Raw genomic sequence first — 18,959 nt, forward strand, 5'->3', positions numbered from 1 at the left:
ATCAGTGGTGTTTGGCTTACTATTTCTGTAAGAAAGTCTTGTATGTCCTTAAGCTTCTCTTACTTTCTTTTCTAAAGATACTGGATTTGGCATTAAAAATTTTAGGTTTTGATGACCTGCTGTCCAGAGTAATTCGGTAATAAAGTTTCATGTGTTTCTGAATGCCATGGTGTAGCACAACATGTTTTTGTGACTGCATTCCTTCTGAGCAGCTGAACCTGGAACCAACTTTGTTGTTGTTTATAACATAGTTTTTTGTGTTTTTTTTTTTTTGTGGTTTTTTGTTTTGTTTTTTTAAGACAAAGCAAACTCCAACTCAGGTTATTGTGAAGTAAAGTGTGGTTTAGATTTTGGAGTTCCTTCTAATAAAAGCCTAATAGGATATATAGTTCTACCTCCCACATGTTCTTACTGAGAAGATTGCAAGATGTGTATTTTGGATTTAAGCTCTTACTAGTAATAAATTTCTCAATCTGTAGCACTGTAACTCGTTTTGATTGCATTGATTCTTAGAAAAGGACAAGTGTTTAAAGAATAATTGGTTATCTCTTGGACATCTTGAAACGAATTGTAGTGTTAGTGTCTATGGCTGGAAAAAGCTCTTGTCTAACATCAACATGTTTGTGTGCTTTTATTTCATTCAGTTGCACAGTGTTCAGTGCTTTAATGAAATTCAGTGCTTTCAGAGGACTGTATTTAAAAAAAAATAAAAGTTGTACATATAAACTGGAGATTGGAGAGGAAAAAGTTCAGTGTAAAATAGATTTATTCCTACAGAGAATGTCCACAGCTGAATTGAGAAACAGTAATACCTTTAGTTTCCAAATTACTGGCTATGATAGGCAGGATGTGTAACAAATAGATGTATTTGTACAATTATGTTTTGTTTTGCCTTTTTTCCCCATTCCCTGCTTGTCATACAATCTGATGAAAAACATCCACCCATGTTAAGACTGTAGTGCTTGTATGGGGACGGGTGGTGAGGAGAAAATAGGTGATGAGAAGTGGAGAAGGCTGTAAAAAGGATAAAGACAGATAATTTCAGCTGGTCTTCTTTTATGTGTCCAAGTTTAGAACTAAATTCTTGGGCCTCATAGCTCTAATATCACTATTCAGTCTTAGCCAAGGTTTCTGAATTACATCGCCATGGCAAATCACAAGACCCAAACCCATTTGGTTTGGGCTATCCATGTGGCCTGCTCCAGAGCTGGCTTGTCCCAGCTGTCAAAGCCTGAAGTGAAATCTGGAAAGGAAATAAGGGAATATGACTTTTTGGGTGCTACTCAGATGCTTACAGTTCTCCTAGATGAAAATGTTAGTGCTTTTGTGAGCTAGAGTAGAATGTCTGAAAAATGCTGGAGGGCATCAGCTTTGCATAGCTTTGGGACATTTTGCATTAAAGGATTGCCTAAAGGCACTGGGGAAGTGGGCCTGGGACAGCGACTGGCAGGGTCCTTGCAGAGCTTCCTCAGGAGGATGCTCTTTCCAGGAAGGAGATGTGCTCTCATAAGTGCAGATATCGTGCATTATACAAAGTCAAGTAGGCATTTTGGATGTAGCTTAAAGCATCTGGGTGTGTCTATGACTAAGCTGTAGTTTTATTTGCAGCTTCAGGTCTATGCAATTAATGTACAGTAGTTCTGCACAAGGACAGGTGAGAAATAGATCTATCTATGAGTAGTCTTTAAGAATGGGTATCTAAGGGTCAAACTTTAAGTCCTATAATAAATATGACATTTAGTGAATTCAGTGTTCTTTCACAGTAGAATATTGCCCTGAACACCCGTAGGAAGATAGGAGCAGTTCATACAAAACAACAAATAGTGATGCCAAAGTTGCTGCACATTTCTGCATCGCCTGGTTTAACTGTGCAATGAAATGTGGCAAAAATGAGCTAAAAGATTCTTCTTCGGCTGTGCTGAGACCACTTTGCTGAAATTTGTCTTATGATGCATACATTTGTGTTGTGAAGAAGTGCTTTTATGTTCTGTATGTGCTCAAGAAGTTCTGTGATGGTGGTATCATAAAAACAAGTTATTCGATATGGATACAATATATGCGATCTATAGGTATATATGTTTGTATCTTATAGACGTAAAACTTAAAACCTAAAACACTACAGAAAGGAATTGATAGAAGAGTGTCTGAAGATCAAGCTGATGTTTCCACTAGTGATATTTGGAGTTATCAGTAAAATTATTCTCTTGTATACTTTAATACTTTCAATCAGCATTTCTGTGTTTTAGACAGGATACATCTGTTTGTGGAGATTTGGGTCACATTTTTATATTTACTGTCCTTGTTTACTGGATGCTTTTGATTTCAGAGAGCCCTTATAAAAGATTGCTTCCTTGGTCTTATAGAAATCTGAGACACTGAAAATTAATGGAAATGCTCTGAATACACAGTAAATTCTGAACGTTTGCTGGAAGCATCTGGAAATACAATACAACAGAGAGAAAACAGTCCAGGAGGTTTGTGGGGTGTGTGTACGATACTTCCCAACACAGCTGGTGAGTCAGTTGACTAGGGAAGGTATGTGCTGGGCCTGTTGTTTGTGAACAGAGAAGAACTTGAGGGTGATCTGATGGTTGGAGGCTGTCTTGGAACAGTGATCATGAAATGGTAGAATTTCTGATTCTCAGAAAAGTAAGGAGGGAGGTCAACAGCACTGCTACCTTGGACTTGTGTAGGGCAGACTTTAGCCTGTTTAGGAGCCTGTTTGACAGAGTCCCTTGGGAGGCAGTCCTGAAGGGCAAAGGAGTCCAGGAAAGCTGAACATTCTTGAAGAAGAGAATTTTAAAGGCACAGGGAGCACATCATCCCCATATGCCAAAAGATGAGCCAGTGGTGAGGTAACTGACCTGGCTGAACAGAGAGCTTTGGCTGGAACTCAGGAAAGAAAAGAGTTTATGACCTTTAGAAGAAGGGGCAGGCCACTTAAGAGGACTACAGGGGTGTCATGGAATTATGCAGGGAGAAAAATTAGAAGAGCCAGAGCCCATAAGAACTGTCAGCGAGGCTAACCTCACTGCTGGGCAGGATTATGAAGCATATCATCTTAGAAAAGTTTGGGTTGGAAGGGACCTTCAAAGGTCATTTAGTCTAACCCCCCTGCAATGAGCAGGGACATCTTCATCTAGATAAGGTTGCCCAGAACAACATCCAGTCTGGCCCTGAGTGTCTCCAGGGATGGAGCATCCATCACCTCCCTGGGCAAACTGTGCCACTGTTTTAGCACCCTCATTGTAAAGAATTTTTTCCTCACATGCAGCCTGAATCTCCCCTCTTAGTCTAAAACCATCAGCCCTTATTCTATTGTAATAGGCCCTGTGGAAGTCTTTCCCCATCTTTCTTACAGACACCTGGTAGGACTTGATGATCTTAAAGGTCTCTTCCAACCTAAATGATTCTATTTTCTCTCTGGGTCAGAATCCAAATTGTCAGGTAGACCTCTTCAGGCAATATATATTCATTCTGCTTGTGCATCCATAGGTTTTTGTGGAAGTCATGCAGCAGTATATTTAATAATGCAAAGACCTGCTGCATTAGGGCTGGTTTTTTTGTTTGTTTTGTTTTGTTTTGTTTTTTTGTTTGTTTGTTTGTTTTTTTTTTTTTGTCTTAAAGTATTCCTAAGGGTGTATTCCACCTTCTGATAGTTGGACAGTTGCCACTCTAGTGTTGGGGTACTGCCAGTTCTGCGCTGCAGTAGATCAGAAATCTGAATTCCTATGTTGTGTTGTGGGTACATGTTCCATGGGGAGTTTCTTAAGCAATGTGTATCATTAAAACAAATACATTGAAGGATTTGGCAGACAGATCTATATAAGCAGACACTGAATCAGAGCTTCTTAATAGTGTCATAGAATCATAGAATAGTTAGGGTTGGAAAGGACCTTAAGGTCATCTAGTTCCAACCCCCCTGCCATGGGCAGGGAAACTTCACACTAAACCATGTCACCCAAGGCCTCATCCAACCTGGTCTTGAACAATGCCAGGGATGGAGCATTCACAACCTCCCTGAGCAACCTATTCCAGTGCCTCACCACCTTAACAGGAAAGAATTTCCTCCTTATATCCAATCTAAACTTCCCCTGTTTAAGTTTTAACCTGTTACCCCTTGTCCTGTCACTACAGTCCCTAATGAACAATCCTTCCCCAGCATCCCTATAGGCTCCCTTCAGATACTGGAAGGCTGCTATGAGGTCTCCATGCAGCCTTCTCTTCTCCAGGCTGAACAGCCCCACCTTCCTCAGCCTGTCTTCATACAGGAGGTGCTCCAGTCCCCTGATCATCCTCGTGGCCCTTCTCTGGACTTGTTCCAACAGTTCCATGTCCTTTTTATGCTGAGGACACCAGAACTGCACCCAATACTCCAGGTGAGGTCTCACAAGAGCAGAGCAAAGGGGCAGGATCACCTCCTTCGACCTGCTGGTCACGCTCCTTTTGATGCAGCCCAGGATACGGTTGGCTTTCTGGGCTGCAAGTGCACACTGCCTGCTCATGTTCATTTTCTCATCAACCAACACCCCAAAGTCTTTCTCCGCAGGGCTGCTCTGAATCTCTTCTTTACCAAACCTGTAGCTGTGCCTGGGATTGCTCCGACCCAGGTGTAGGACCTTGTAATTGTCATGGTTAAACTTCATGAGGTTGGCATCAGCCCACCTCACAAGTGTGTCAAGGTCCCTCTGGATGGCATTCCTTCCCTCCAGCGTATCAACCGAACCACACAGCTTGGTGTCATCGGCAAACTTGCTCAGGGCGCACTCAATCCCACTGTCCATGTCAGCGACGAAGATGTTAAACAAGACCAGTCCCAACACCGATCCCTGAGGGACACCACTCGTTACTGGTCTCCAGCTGGACATTGAGCCATTGACCACAACTCTTTGTGTGCGGCCATCCAGCCAGTTCTTTATCCACTGAGTGGTCCATCCATCAAATTGATGTCTCTTCAATTTAGAGAAAAGGATGTCGTGTGGGACAGTGTCGAACGCTTTACACAAGTCCAGGTAGATGACATCAACTGCTCTACCCCTGTCCATCAGTTCTGTAGCCCCATCATAGAAGGCCACCAAATTGGTCAGGCAGGATTTCCCCTTAGTGAAGCCATGCTGGCTGTCACCAAGCACCTTGCTGATTTTCATGTGCCTTAGCATGCCTTCCAGGAGAACCTGTTCCAAGATTTTGCCAGGCACAGAGGTGAGACTGACTGGTCTGTAATTCCCTGGGTCATCCATTTTCCCCTTCTTGAAAATGGGGGTTATATTTCCCTTTTTCCAGTCATCAGGAACTTCACCTGACTGCCATGATTTTTGAAATATGATGGCCAGCAGCTTTGCAACTTCATTCACCAGCTCCTTCAGGATCCGCAGATGGATCTCATCAGGACCCATGGACTTGTGCACATTCAGATTTTTAATATGGTCTCAAACCAGATCCTCTCCTACAGTGGGCCCAAGGTCTTCATTCTCACAGTCCCCGCATCTGCCTTCTAAGACTTGGGTGGTTTGGTCAGAGCCTTTGCCAGTAAAGACTGAGGCAAAGAAGTCGTTCAGAACCTCAGCCTTCTCCAAATCCTGTGTAGCCAGTTCTCCCAAGAGCTTCCAGAGGCGGCCTATGTTCTCCCTAGTCTGTTTTTTATTTGCTGTGTACCTGTAGAATCCCTTCCTGTTACCCTTAATATCCCTAGCCAAGTTTAATTCTAACTGAGCCTTAGCTTTCCTAACCTGGTCCCTAGCTTCTCAGACAAGATCCCTGTACTCTTCCCATGCCACCTGTCCTTGCTTCCACCTTTTATAAGCCTCGTTTTTCAACTGAATTTTCCTCAGGAGCTCCTTATCCATCCAAGGAGGTCTCCTGGCCCTCCTGCTGCACTTCCTTCTGGTTGGGATGCAACACCCCTGAGCTTGTAGCAGGTGATCCTTGAATATCAACCAACAGTCTTGGGCCCCCCTGCCCTCTGGCGCTGTATCCCATGGAACCTTAGTAACCAGGTTCCTGAAGAGACCAAAGTCTGCTGTCTTGAAGTCCAGGGCAGTGAGCTTGCTGCACGCTCTTCTCACTGTCCCGAGGATCTCAAATTCAAGCATCTCATGATCACTGCATCCACGGATGCCCTGGAGTGTCACATTTCCAACCATCCCTTCCCTGTTGGTGAGCACGAGGTCAAGCACGGCACCTCTCCTTGTCAGCTCCTCTATTACTTGCAGAAGGAAGTTGTCTTCCACACAATCAAGGAACCTCCTGCATTGCTTGTGCCGGGCCGTACCGTCCTTCCAACAGATGTCAGGGTGGTTGAAGTCACCCATGAGAGCAAGGGCCTGTGAGCATGAGGCTTTTCCTGTCTGTCTGTAGAGTGCTTCATGGACAGATTCCTCTTGATCAGGTGGTCTGTAACAGATCCCCATAGTAATGTCTCCCATAGCTATATTCCCTTTAACCCTGACCCACAAACTCTCTGTGGACTGCTCACCTGTCTCCAGCCTATCCCCAGCATAAAGGGCAACTCCTCCTCCCTGTCTGCCAGGCCTGTCTTTTCTAAAGAGCCTGTAACCTTCTGTTCCAACACCCCAGTCACAGGAGCCATCCCACCATGTGTCTGTGATGCCTATTATATCATACTCCCTGTAGACGTGCAGACATCTTTAATTCCTCTTGTGTCTGTGATCAATGTTATAGTTTGTTGGCTTTGCATAGCCAATTCTAAATTTCTGTGTTGTACTTTATCTGGTTCTGAGGCTTTTTGGAATGAAGACTGAAGTAAGGTTTACTTGAGGAGGTTTTAATTTGCACCTTTTTTACTGTAAATGTTTCATTAAAAACCTATCATGTCTTTGTTGTAATTTTGAGAATAAAGGCTTTGATGTTGGAGAAATGTTAGAAAGGTATAAGATATAATAGCAGAATTTTCTGTCTTGATTGTCCTCAGAGTGGTTTGCATGTGAGATAATTTTACTTTACTAATACTTTGTTTTCCTGATGATGTAGGAGACTATGATTTGTCTTGTGTTCCAAATTTCTTTTCTTATATTAAGGGCTAATTCACTGTGCAAGTTTAATACCAAGACTTCAATGACATTAGGTCAATTAGCTTGCCTGTGAATATTTGCATGATGTATTTACTGATTGCCTTTTTAACCAGCTGTCTTAGACTGGCACACATTACCAACACTGCTGTAATTTCTGATATCTGGTTTGACTGAATTTTCTGTTTTTATTTTACTGATTTTATTTCAGAAGAGAAAAAATTCAAATAAATCAAGTACTCTAAAGAAAAATATACTTCTGATTATTTGTTTTCATGAATACTGAAGATTTGTTTCTTGTGGTTCATTCTTTATTTCCCACTCTCAGTACCAAAAGATAAGACACCAATTTTCATCTTGTGTCCATTCATAAAAGATAATATTGGAGTAAGAATAAATGTTCAGGTATTGAAAATTGTGTGTGGCTGGTTCAGTAAGTACCCAGTCTGTTTTACTTCTGTGTTTGGGATATACCTCTTAATTGAGAGCATCTAAAGCTTGTTACGAGCATCTAAAATGCTCTGGCAGATGTCCGGTGACTGCTTAACTAGGTTATTAAGCAGGGTTATAGACAGTGCTGACAATGTAAGTAAGCAAGCTCCTGATTATTCTGAGTGTTACAACAGAACAGTACTAGTGGGCAGGATCTTCAGGCAATGAGATGTCTACCTGAGAGAATCATTAAACTTAGACATGTTTGACATCCCAAGGTACTTCAGGGCTAATGTGTAATTGCGACAATTAAAACAATAAACTACCTATAGCTTTTTGCATACAGGTGATAATCAAAATAAGCAAAGGGGAACAGATTAATCTGCTGAAATAACATCCTGTGGAGCATAAACTTGGAGAGCACTGTTCTTTCCAATTTCTTCTTGTGTACTGCTTAAGTGCCTGAATGAGATCCCAGTTCTGACCTGTCAAATTTTCATTGCTTGTGTTCCTCTCTGTTCTGAGTTACTCTGTGTTTACTTTCTGAAATTTATACAGATTTCAATAACATTGAGTATGATTTCATGAAAATGTAATTTGCTAGGTGCATCTTGGATTGTAATGTAAGTTTTTATCACAACTGTTACAAATGTTAGAGCTTGTAGGAATGGTACTTGAATGAATACTGTAGTAGTCAGAATTTTAATGATTTATGGAGAGAATAATTCAAACTAGCTCTTTCACAACGAAGAATCTGTTCTGGCCAGTTTCATGACCTTTTTATGAAGTAGCTTGGAAAATGTCTCTGAGTTGGAAGGTATTTTTGCGCTCTGATGTTTGACTTGTTAGGAGTCCTTTCAGCACCTGGTGTTGCTAGGCTACTGAGTCCAGAGCTGGAGGGAGAACACCACCTCTGTTGTTTAGGTCTTAAGGTAAATATTTCCTTTAAAAGAAATATTAATCAGTAATTATATGGAAGCTATTTCCATGTTTGCTTCTATTGAGACTTGCATAGTGCTTTATAGCTTATTTCCTTTCAAGTGCTATCTAACGGAGACAGCCGAGAAACCAATGACAAGAAGGTGGTCAGGGCAGCAGAGACTTCAGTTGAGTATGTGCTTTCAAGTCCAGGTGCTGCATTTTGCACTGAGTTATTTGACACAATTAAAACACGTTGGACAGTAGTCATCACAAAGACCTGCAAATTCCTGCCACTGTACATACTTACGTTTGTTATCTCAGTTGAACCAAATGCACACAAGTAGGCATGTGCTGGATGTGATTCATTATTCCAGAGGTTTTAGTAGTGCTACATCTCATTTTGATGGAGATTGAGAATTAAACAGATTGCTTTCATTAAAATGAGGCTATTTCTGAAGATGTTTTAAAGAAAAATGATACATTATGGCTTGTTAGAATAGAATCGTAAAATAGTTAGGGTTGGAAAGGACCTTAAGATCATCTAGTTCTAGCCCGCTTGCTATGAGCAGGGACACCTCACACTAAATCATGTCACACAAGGCTTTGTCCAACCTGGTCTTGAACACTGCCAGGGATGGAGCATTCACATTTTCCTTGGGCAACCCATTCCAGTGCCTCACCACCCTTACAGTAAAGAACTTCCATATCCAGTCTAAACTTCCCCTGTTTAAGTTTTAACCTGTTGCCCCTTGTCCTATCACTACAATCCCTAGCGAATAGTCCCTCCCCAGCATCCTTATAAGCCCTCTTCAGATACTGGAAGGCTGCTATGAGGTCTCCACGCAGCCTTCTCTTCTCCAGGCTGAACAGCCCCAACTTTCTCAGCCTACGGGAGCTGCTCCAGTCCTCTGAACATACTCATGGCCCTCCTCTGGACTTGTTTCAACAGTTCCATGTCCTCTTTCTGCTGAGGACACCAGAACTGCACACAATACTCCAGGTGAGGTCTCATGAGAGCAGAGTAGAGGGGCAGGATCACCTCCTTTGACCTGCTGGTCATGCTCCTTTTGGTAGAGAATAGAATAGAGGGAGACACCAGAGATGGTGTAGATATTTGATATTTATTGGGTCTTTTAGCAGATGAACTTAAATCTGTCTTGTAGCTGAATATTTTGGAAGGTTTTTGAGCATCTTACGTGATCAGGAAATTTGAAATTTAAAATTGGAACACCTGGGCTACTGTAGACAAATGCTGTGAAGAACCAGTATGTGTGAGAGACATGTATAGAAACAAGTTATTTTTCATGCATGTTTTCTTTGATATGCTGTTAATATTGATTCAGTTTTATAGTTACAAACATTGTGTACAAGGCCTGCAGATTGCTTCAAATCAAAATAAAATAGTTATTTTCAGAAAATAAAACTTCAGTTTTAAGTAGCATGTGTGTAGTTACTTGGGGATCTGGGAATAGGAAGCTGCCCCTTCTAGTGGAATAAATAGCATGAAGATTTTAATACAACTGCTAAAGACTCTGAGAAAACCTGCAAACTCACTGGATCTTGGCAGTCCGGAGACTTATAAATGCTTCCTGATGTTTGAACTTTGGATACCTCTGAAGTATCAAAGAACAGTCAGAAATATGCTAGAAAATATGAAGCCTTAAGTCTGAAAATACTGTCTACCCTTATCAGCAGTGACAGCCTAGTGATGTCATCAGAGGCCACTCCATAATTATGTAACTGAATTTTCCAAACAAAACAATCAGTGAATGAAGTTACTTTGCTAAGTTCTGCCTTCAGCTGTTTGTGTCATTTTCTAAGTGGAGAGGTGTGCTGTCTGGCTGCAAGTTGTAGTTGCGTAAAAGGACTACATCAAGGAAGCTGGGGAGGGAAACATGATGGGAAGGCATTGCAATCCAGTCTCTGGACTTCCGTTTCTAGCTCCTGAATTCCCGTAAATCAAGATCTCTTGCATTCTGGGAAATTAAATATAGATTCCCCAGGAAATCCCCTGCTCTCAAAGGTGTGATAACACAAGAGTCAAGATTTATAGTAGCTTTCTTAAAATCTTGCACAACTAATTTCAGTGCAGTTATGAATAAGGTCAGCACATTGGTTGCTGTTTTGGCATTGGCTTTCAGTTTTGTACCACATTAAGGCTGCTGCTAGAACCTGGGTAGCTCTACCATAGTAGCCGTAAGAAATCTTAAATGTTAAATCTTGATACCCAAGTCCTTTTGTTGTTGTCTTCACAGAACACAAATCCTATCTTCTGTTTACAATCTTTTGCTTTTCTTAAGATTTGGGCTCTTTCCTTTGCACTGCAGTCAGATGCTTTGAGTGCACATAGACACACAGGCATTAATCTAGACCTAGTGCACTAACACAAGTTACACTGTAGTGCAGCCAGTGTCTTGAATCTGGTCATGGTCCTGTAGGCCCTGTAAAGGATGGGTGGAAGTTTGCGTCACCAAGATTTCACTGGCTTTCATATATCTAGGACACAATGACTACATGTATTAATTTTTTTTTGGTCTTCTGACTGCCTCTTAATGTGTGACTTCAGGGTTGACTTAGTTCTGATTCCTTGCAGGATAAATTCCCTGTGTCATCTTACTTTCTTCGTAATAAATCTTGCTTTCTGTAACTTGGGGAAGTGGATAGCTGTGCTGCATTCGGTATGCAATATAACTTTAACAGTCCTGAGTTTTATCCAGATGAATATCCAGAACGTGGATAAACCGAGCCAAAACCAAATTTATTTACTTTCTACATCAAATTGACTGACAGGTGCTACTGGCCCCTCATCTCAACTGTTGCTAGGCCAAAAAACCCCCAATCTACCTCTAAGGATGCCTTTGGGGGAAAGTCATAATATCTGCCCTACTTCAGCTAATTCTGGATGAAGTGCTTGCATGGACTTAATACCCTTCTGCGGACCCAGTCAGGGCTGTGTCCTGTCCACAAAAGAAACCTTTTAAGCACAATTTGCTGTTGTCTCTTTGACAGAAGTATCTTTAGGAGGACAAATATTGTTTCTAGATAGCTCTGTGGGCTGCCAGAGATCGGCGGTATTCTAGCAGTGAAAGAAAACTCCATAATTAGGCTTCAATTTATTCTCTAGAACTCAATTTTGATGTTTAAAAACAAAGTGTAAAATGGGATTGCAAAGAAAACCTTTCAAATGCAAGTATTCTACATTGGGTAAAATAGTATTTGCATTAGTTAATGCTCACGTGGCTTGAAGAAATGCTTTGTAGTTCAGTATAGACTTCTGTAGTTCCTTCTGTTGTTCATTACAGGCACAAAAGTACTGAAGAATGCAAATGCGTTGTTGATGAACAAATGTCAAGCGTAGTACAGAAAACATGGGAATTTGATTGAAAGCCACCTGATGTTTAAATAGGATTGTGGAAAGCCAGGATCCTTAAAATGAAAGAATTGCACGTGTTTTTTGTAACAGCACTGTCTAGCAAAAGCTGGCTGCCAAATGGTTTTGTGGAGCCTTAGTTCTAAACAACTGAAAGTGTAGCAAGTGTTGAGAAGTGCAGGAGTTAAATATATATTCATATGAAATGAATAGATCAGTCTTTCATTTGTTTGTGGTTTTTTTTTGAGGGAATCACGTGTGTTCTTGAGGAAGAATGTGTTTGCTTGAGGAAGAATGTGTTTGCTTGAGGAAGAATGTGTTTGCTATATTTGTGGTGTGGGTTTTTTTTTCAGATGTTTTGTTCAAGACTATATTTAAATACTGGTAGTTGTAAGAAACAAAGAGAATGAAAATCTATGCACATTATTTATTCTTGAAGACTGTTTTGGAAATACGATGTTTTGGTTGCCAATGAAAGCTTAAAAGAACACACAGTGTGTTTTGGGGAAGATACCTTGAATACAGACATATTTTGTAGTAACATTATGCTATTGTGACACAGCAATATTGAAGTGGGGTTTTGGATAATTAAGGAATTGAGTTCAGTGTTCGGATGAATGATGCAAGTACCTTAGAAATTCTCTAATATGACTGTAAAACCAAAAACAATTATCAAAATACACATAAGCAAAAGGAAAATAAGGATAAGTATAATATTATTATTTTGTTATAAGAAAATAAGATAGTATTCCTAAAGTCTGATTTATTTTTTTAATCAGCACTTTCAGCTGTGAAATGAACAGATGCCTCTTGATTATATACAAAGTGGGTAAAATATGATGTTCATGACAGATAAGTGAGAAGGAGCAACTGTTAAAGAGCTAACTTGCAGAGAAAGTGGATAAACTTGTGAACTGGCAAAAAACAAAGGTTAAACTGAGTGAAAAGTCATGCTGTGTGTGATCAAATAAGAACAAAACTAAACTATTGCAATTAAATGTATAATCATTATAGTTGTTTGTTAAATGATTCAAAGGTACATTCAAAAGTAGCATTAAGAATTTGAATATTAAGCATATTGACTGGTGCCTGTGAAAGCCAGTGGCTGCCTTTCTCTTTGGAGATAAAAGATCTCCAACGGGGAAAGCAACCTCAATGCCTTTACAAATAGGCGATTTGACAGTGTTGATTAGCTCTTAAAGAAAGGAAGCAAATTTTGCAAATCTAGTAATGTGCAAGTTTTTAAAATATTTTCTATTGATTAAATTTTTTTTTTAATATTTGCTTCAGTTATGCATGGAAATGGCTTTTTGTAAAAGTATAAACATCTCTTCTAGATTATTTTTGCTTTAAAGTTATAAACCCTTTGACCCCAGATGAGGTTCTTTTCTGTCAACCTACGCTTACATACTTAATCAAATTACCAGTTTTTTTTTGGGGGGGGAAACCCCTCAAGAACCAGTAGAAAACACCAAAGTCGCAAAAAAACCCACACCCACAAAACTTATGTAATAATACAATATGGTGTAATCCACATGGGAAAAATACCATTGACATCTTAATAGAGTTACTTTCCAGCAATATGGGAAACCACGAAGTGTATAGCCATTGCTGAAAACATCTATTTTAAAACCTTTCAACTCTGCTAATTAATGCATATTTATTTGTATTTAGAATGGCACCTATTAAAAACCAGTAACAGTAAAAAATCCAGTAGACTTCAGCTCAGTAGCAATGCTGGTGGTATGCCTATCAATTTAGTACTCACTTTGGGGGGGGAGGAGTGTTTAATAGATTATAGAATTGTAGATGTGTAACTTAGGTGCATGTTTATGCTTTTGAAGTGATGGTTTTCTTGAGTTCATCTGCTTTAACTGGGTCCTCTGTACTAAAGTACAGTGTTGATTTTTCTAGACTAACAGATTTAAGAGTATATAGGTCCATGTGAGAAGCAAGCATGTGAAGTGCACTTCAGAAACGGCAGCTTAGTGCACAAGTATGTACATCAAAATGGTTTGTTGTTTTAGCTGTGACAGTGTATATCAGTATAAAGAAGTATTTCCTGATGACTTCCTTTTGAAGATTCTAATTCTACACTGGTGGCTCTGGCTGACCAGTGTGGCTTCGCTGGTCAGGTCACAGGCTGGTAGAAAAGAAATATGGGGTGTATCATCTTAATCAGTTCTTGTGTTCTTGGTCTTAGGTAGTGTCCTCAATTTCCTCTGTTAATTCTTCATGTTTCTGATGCTTGTCCTTTCTCTCATGGTTATATTACATAGTGTAAAATGGAAATGGAGCATGTTTTTAGACTAACTGGTTTGCTGCTTTGCTCTCAGCTCTTTTAGGCCAGCTCCCTCCCTTTCTTCCTAACTTCAGCTTTTCTTTTAGAAAACATAATGCACTGAGTGCTGAGAAAATCGCAGTCTTTGTTTTGAGGACCCCGCTATGTAGGTACTTCTTAAATTGAAGTTCTTCAAATGAAAACCACACTGCTAGCATGTACATAGCGTACTTAGATTTAAGATGGGTTTTAATACTATGCTGTCATTGTCATTAAAAGGTGTGGGCTGTTCTTGCTTGAAGTTAAACTAATTGTTGTTAAAGACTTGAGACATGTAATTTTAAAAATGAAGGTGCTACAGATTAATTAAGTAATCTGCAACTCTTAGCGTTGCTAGGGATGTGGTTTTCAGATAAGAATGCTTGTGCAGTTCATAACAGCATACTTGAATCCAATTAGTGAGTTTCTTTGGAAGAAGTAGGAGTAGTAAAAATTGAAGTAAAGTACAGATTTCATAGTGTTGACTGTCGAAATGGCACAAGACTTCTATTGCAGCTATTTCTAGTAACCTTAAACCATTTTATTTTCCTGTCTAAACATTGCTTGAACTTATCCAAGAACAGTCTAAGTCTATGAAAATGACTTTGTGTTACTCAAGGAGCAAGATCTGAATCTACAGTGGAATTAACTGGGTCTAGTTGATGAAGTCCTAATCTAGTTCCTCTATAAGATAAAAATGGGGGAAAGAAACTCTTTCTCTCTTTTATTGGGAATTTATTCTTGTGCCAGGAAAAGCCTTGAAAGGGGCAGTGCATAGCAGCAGAAGATAAACTTAACTAACAAGTCTAGGTTTAGTCTAGGTTTACCATCTGCAGGTGCAGCCAGTGCTGTCTTAACTTATGAGAAGGCAAACTGATGCTGAAAGGCAAGTTTCTGTCTTGAAGAAAGGGTGAATGAGATGGCTAGAATTGGGAAAGCAAGCCTCAATTATAGTGGGGAAGATGCTGCAGTCTCTTCAGCAAGAGGAAAGTAATGTATTCAACTGAATATAATATAGTATATTTACTGTAGCTTGACTTCATTTTAATCACTTTCAATCATATTTAATTGGATTTATGCTGTTACCAAATGGATAGATGTATGCTTTTACAAAAGTGAAGGAAATGAATGAGGCATTCTAATACTGTATATATTTTTAGGTGGAAATCAGGATAGTTTGACAGAATTGCTTTGCAAATGATTGAACTGTGACTTTCTTCCATAATGTTGAGCGTTTTTGCTTCTTTGTTCCTAATACAGCAAATTTGCGAGTGTTGTGGGTAACTTAAATCAAATATCTTAAATTGTGTGCTCTTTTTTTTTTTTTTTTTTTTTTTATTCCAGCCCTGATGATATTGGTACCTGTTGGTATATCCTGCTCTCTGGTTCAGTCTTCATTAAAGAATCTATGTTTCTTCCACGAAGCAGGTATGTCAGTTATGAATGTACTGTATTCTGTATTTTAAACATAAATCATGAAATGTAGAGAATTTTTAGAATTGAAAAGCAATGTCTTGTGCTTAATGAAACAGAAAAGGACACACATAAACACGCTTTGCTTACCTTTACTAGCTGGTTGTGGTAATAGTTTTATGCCCATAGCTAGAACTGAAAGCGCATCATTGTGGACAGTGTACAAACATCCAAAGTGTCATGCAGAAACTGTCAGTTTAAAAATAAAGCCACCAAATGCCTAACAAATGGAGTGAAGTACCAAGTAATCTGCTCCTGTAAGTAATCAAACTTTGAATCGTAGGATGTAATAGAGCTTGTGATGCTTTCATGAGGCTTTACTTACTGTGTAAAAGTCTTCAGTACTTTTTTTAGCGTATGCGTAAGTTTTGCTACTTCTGCTTAAGGTTGGGCTTCACGTGAATGGATTTGCAACAAAGAGTGATATTTTACATGATAAGTTTGAGTACGAGATGCTCAAAATTTATACTGCTACAGTAAAAAAAAATTATATTTTGTGCTATGGAGTAAATACAAATGACTGCAAGGATTTCAGACTAAGGTGGCTGAGCTTGCTCATTTTAGTGAAAGCAGAGCAGAATCACTTTAAAATGTTGGTTACATGCATATTCATTCAGACTGCTATAAAAGGCTCCTTTGAAGTAAATGGCATGTAATACAATTTGTGAAAGGCAGAATGAAAGAATGACCTGTCTCTGTATGGTATGATGGGAATGAAAGTAGTAGAAACTTCCTTACAGTTTTAAACAGTGGGAAACCACTTCAGAGCTAGTGTTGATGGGCATATGAAAAATTAGATGTTCAGATATGCCTTTCAGTGGGAGGGCAATGCTGGTCCTGTGACTTCTGTTTGATGGTGGCATGTTCTTGGTGTGTCTTGTGTCTGTAAGAGGGCAGGCACTGCTGATAAAATGGTATGTTTGATGCACCTTCAAACATTATATGCTAAAGGTGCAAAACTGGTTATTGTAAAAAGTAGAACAACAACAGATTATAGGATCCCTGCTGCTTGCAGATGGAAGAAAATTGTCCCGTATGTCATCCATAAACAGGCAACATGTCAGGAAAAAAAGCTGGCAGAAAGTTCTATCTTGAGATGCCAGGGGAGGGAATGTATGATATCTGAATTAATGTAGGGTGATTGTATATTGTATATAATTGTATATAATATTGTATATAATGTGGCAGGAATATTCTGTTCCTTTGAATTGCAACAGTGGTTGTGCTTCAGACATCTTTTGACACTTGATGAGAAGTGAGATTTAATAAGATAAATGATGAGCTTGAGATTCTTCCTGGAAGAATGAACAGAAAATTGCATTTTCTGTGACTTTAAGCAGAGCATTTCAGGGCTGTTCACCTGGAGATATTCAGAAATAATATCTGCGACAGTGTCTGAGATCTTGGTGAACTGCAAGTGTTGAATTAGAAAAAGTTTCATAGTTGTGGATGGAGACAAACAGCTGTCAAATCTGGTAGCTTGGCAACCGAACGCAAGAGAGACAATCTGTTAATTAACAAAGATAACATAAGTCCGTGAAAGCAAAATGAAGAAAGTTTAATTTAAAGATGCAAGTTTTTCTGGAGATCAAACCCAGAGTCATTCTAATGAGAGGCTTTGTGCTCAAAATCTATAGTTATTGAAGGGTAGTTGAGGATCTTATTTAAATTTAAGGCAAGGCTAATCAGGAGTTTTACTTTGTAAATGAGAAAGCTGCAATATCTGGGCCTTGGGCTCATCTACAAATAGGAAACTTGGGAAAAAGTGAGAGGGCACCCAGGCTGAATTTCTGATTTGGAACTCTGGTGGGTAATAGATGATAGCCAAGGGGGTTGGAACTAGATGATCTTTAAGGCCCCTTCCAGTGCAAACCATTGTATGATTCAGTGACCTTTTTTACTGTGGTTTTTTTTTTGTTGCTGAGACCGATTAGCAGCAATACTAATGTAAAATTTTACAGTGCCCTATTAAAAAGGCAGTAAGATCTTGTGAAAAGCTGCGGTCTGGAAAGAACTGATAGTGGTATTTTGAAATCTAGAGAGTAGAGTCAGAAGTGGGCAAAAGGCAGTTACTAGATAACTGTTTGCTTAAACTGAGTATTTACATTACAGGGAGTAATAATTTTAAGAGCCTTTTTGAGCATTGCATAATTTGGGAGTCTTGATGGCTTATTGCTGTTAAAATGAATTTACTGTGCTTCAGCAAATGGAGCAATATCCTGATGCATCATTAACTTCAGGTAATTGGAAGAGACCTAAACATTGCCAGGTAGAGATCATCTAATTTTGATCTTGTTTGGCCAAAACGTTGTCATTTGAGGAAGCGTATTGTAAATTTATATTTACACTATTTTAGTGGTAGTTTGTTTTGTTTTTTTTTCCACTTTAATCCATTTTATTTTGCCCATCTAGAGCACCACTAGGAAATAATTTTGCCACTTGTAAAGCTTGTGAGTAAGAGAGCAGGATGGAGCTGCAAAGTCTGTGTAGGAGCAGAAAGCAAGAAGTATGTTGCTTTCTCCAAGTCTGCGTGACTCAGAAAATTCTTGTTTCCCTCACTTTTCTTTTCCCAGAGCTTTTAAGTAATTCAACCTTCCTATTCCCAAACATCTTACCATCCAAAACTCCGAATTTTTTTTCCCGACCTTAAAATTATTCTTGCTTTTCTGGCAGCCTACCCCATGTACCCGCAGTAAATGCTTTTGCACAGGCTCTCTGAACTGCATCCAGCCCTCCCAGTGGGACTTAGGGAGCTGCTGGTGCTGCTCAGACTGCAGTCTTCCCTTTGCCTGTCCTTATGGCTTTGTCCAGCTCAGATTCATTGAATGATGGCTGGGCAGTAGCTGACGAAATTTAAAATATATGTTCTTTTCTCCCCTCGCCCCTCTGAATTTCAAGAGCATTTGCTGTTCTTTGTTGGATTTCACTCTTTTAAAATCCATGTCTGTACAAGGCAGGGTAAAAGTAGTACCTAGTTAGGGCAATTCAGATAGCCTCAGTGAATAAATCTGCCTGCAACCTCGGAGGTGTTTTCAGAGTCCTGTGCCGATTTCTGTCCTACTTGAAACTTCATGACTGTTGGCATGTGAGCCTATAAGGAAAAGGATGGAGTGCTATTACCAAATTTATAGCTGAAATGTAGAAGTACCTTAGTGCATTTGACTGCGAATGTTCAACATATTACTTGTATCTGGGTATTGTATTAGCCTCTGTTGGCTAATTTAGTTGCATTAGTTTCAGATACAGCATCCTCTAGTTGGTGGATAACACTGTAAATGCTCCTTTGTTATGTATTATGTCAGGTAAACTTTTATTCTTTTTCCCAAATCCATTGTCTCCACATCTTTGATTCCAAGTGTTAGATACCATTTAAAATTCTTTGCAGAGAGGCAGTGATGACTAGGTTTGGCAGACA

General features: G+C 39.5%; 1 protein-coding gene across 5 annotated transcripts in view; it reads left to right on the top strand.

Annotated features, from left to right (window-relative positions):
- The window catches only part of RAPGEF2 (Rap guanine nucleotide exchange factor 2), a 197,861-nt gene that overhangs the window by 66,154 nt on the left and 112,748 nt on the right, over nucleotides 1–18,959 (top strand). For all 5 annotated transcript variants that reach the window (XM_062610149.1, XM_062609911.1, XM_062610068.1 and 2 more), the window contains exon 4: nucleotides 15,416–15,499. In XM_062610149.1, the coding sequence (XP_062466133.1) occupies nucleotides 15,416–15,499 (84 nt within the window). The remainder of the gene's footprint in view (nucleotides 1–15,415; nucleotides 15,500–18,959) is intronic.

The sequence above is a fragment of the Pezoporus occidentalis genome, unplaced genomic scaffold, assembly GCF_034315485.1.
Source record: "Pezoporus occidentalis ecotype Australia unplaced genomic scaffold, CSIRO_AGI_Poc_V1 ctg1, whole genome shotgun sequence".
In the NCBI taxonomy this organism is placed as follows: Eukaryota; Metazoa; Chordata; class Aves; order Psittaciformes; family Psittacidae; genus Pezoporus; species Pezoporus occidentalis.